Raw genomic sequence first — 1,114 nt, forward strand, 5'->3', positions numbered from 1 at the left:
CTCACGTACCTCCATATCGTCTTCGTCTTGAGCTACATCGTCATAGGCCGGGGGCGGAGGTAACGGCCGGGCGTCCCAGTCCACCACTGGTGTCGGGTGAAGGGGGCGGGGCAGCGATCTAGACGGACTCTGAGGCGGAGTCCGGTCCAGGATGTTCTCTGCTTCCAGCGCCAGCTTTGCCAGCGAGGGAATCTGGATTTCGACCACAGGGGAGGGGGACGGTGTGGGCGGAGGGAACTCCTCCCCAAAGTCAATGAGGGACACTTCGCTGTTGGGGTTGTGGCCTGACCCTGAAGTCCGGCCAGCGCTCTGTTTGGAGGCAGAGACCCACGCAGCAGGTTTCAGTTTCAAGCCTTTGACAGAACCCGTTTTCCGAAGCGATAATCTCTTTAATCCTGTGGAAGTCAAATCCTCGTCGTCGTTTACGGGATCATAGCAAGGCTCTGGAGACACAAACAACAACAGTTGTTACTTTACTGAAAAAACATTTAGAGAGTAATGACACTGATCACACCACAAAACACTCCAAAAAAGTCTCCAGGTTCAAAGTTAGTCCTGTTGTGCACAGCAAGGACACTGCACACCTGTTAGAGGGACACAAAGGTGGAAAGATGGAGAATAATGACGTTAGGAGGGAAATTAAAAGTAGATGGTAGAATCACTGCAAAGACAAGCAAAGGAAGAGACAAAAAAATATGGGATGTACCTTTAAGGAGTGGAGCTAGGAGGGAACAGAGAGGGCAGGAGCAATGGGTGAGGAGCTGCTGAGAGAAACCAGACTTACTCTTGATTAACACTGCTGGCTGAGGAGGGCGGGGAGGAGGCTCCTCTGGAGGAATAAAAGCAAATACCGCCAGTGCAAAAGGAGAAACAGAAAAAAAACGACAGCAGGAAATATTAGGGGGAAAAAGAAAGAAGCAAATGTCAGATTGCATATTAACGTCTTATCAACAAGGGTTAAAGAAAAGTGAAAAAAAAAAAATATTTGGTGGCAATTTTTCCAAAATAAGATCTGCACCGGCACACATTTAAAATTTAAACTCACAATTTATCATGTGAATGTAAACAAAACAACAATAAATATATAAATAAATAGTATTTGTGTATATGTGTC

The 1,114-nt window shown here is 46.6% G+C and overlaps 1 protein-coding gene across 1 annotated transcript; it reads right to left on the reverse strand.

The window, feature by feature from the left end:
- Window positions 1-9: 9 nt before the first annotated feature.
- LOC121939785 (activated CDC42 kinase 1-like) lies at window positions 10-935 on the reverse strand (the record flags this gene model as incomplete). Its single annotated transcript, XM_042482736.1, has 2 exons — window positions 707-935; window positions 10-443 (listed from the first exon to the last, which is right to left on the reverse strand). Coding segments are annotated over exons 1-2 (663 nt in total), but the record flags the coding sequence as incomplete, so codon positions are not given.
- Window positions 936-1,114: the final 179 nt, after the last annotated feature.

Source organism: Plectropomus leopardus, unplaced genomic scaffold, assembly GCF_008729295.1.
Source record: "Plectropomus leopardus isolate mb unplaced genomic scaffold, YSFRI_Pleo_2.0 unplaced_scaffold6015, whole genome shotgun sequence".
Classification (NCBI taxonomy): Eukaryota; Metazoa; Chordata; class Actinopteri; order Perciformes; family Serranidae; genus Plectropomus; species Plectropomus leopardus.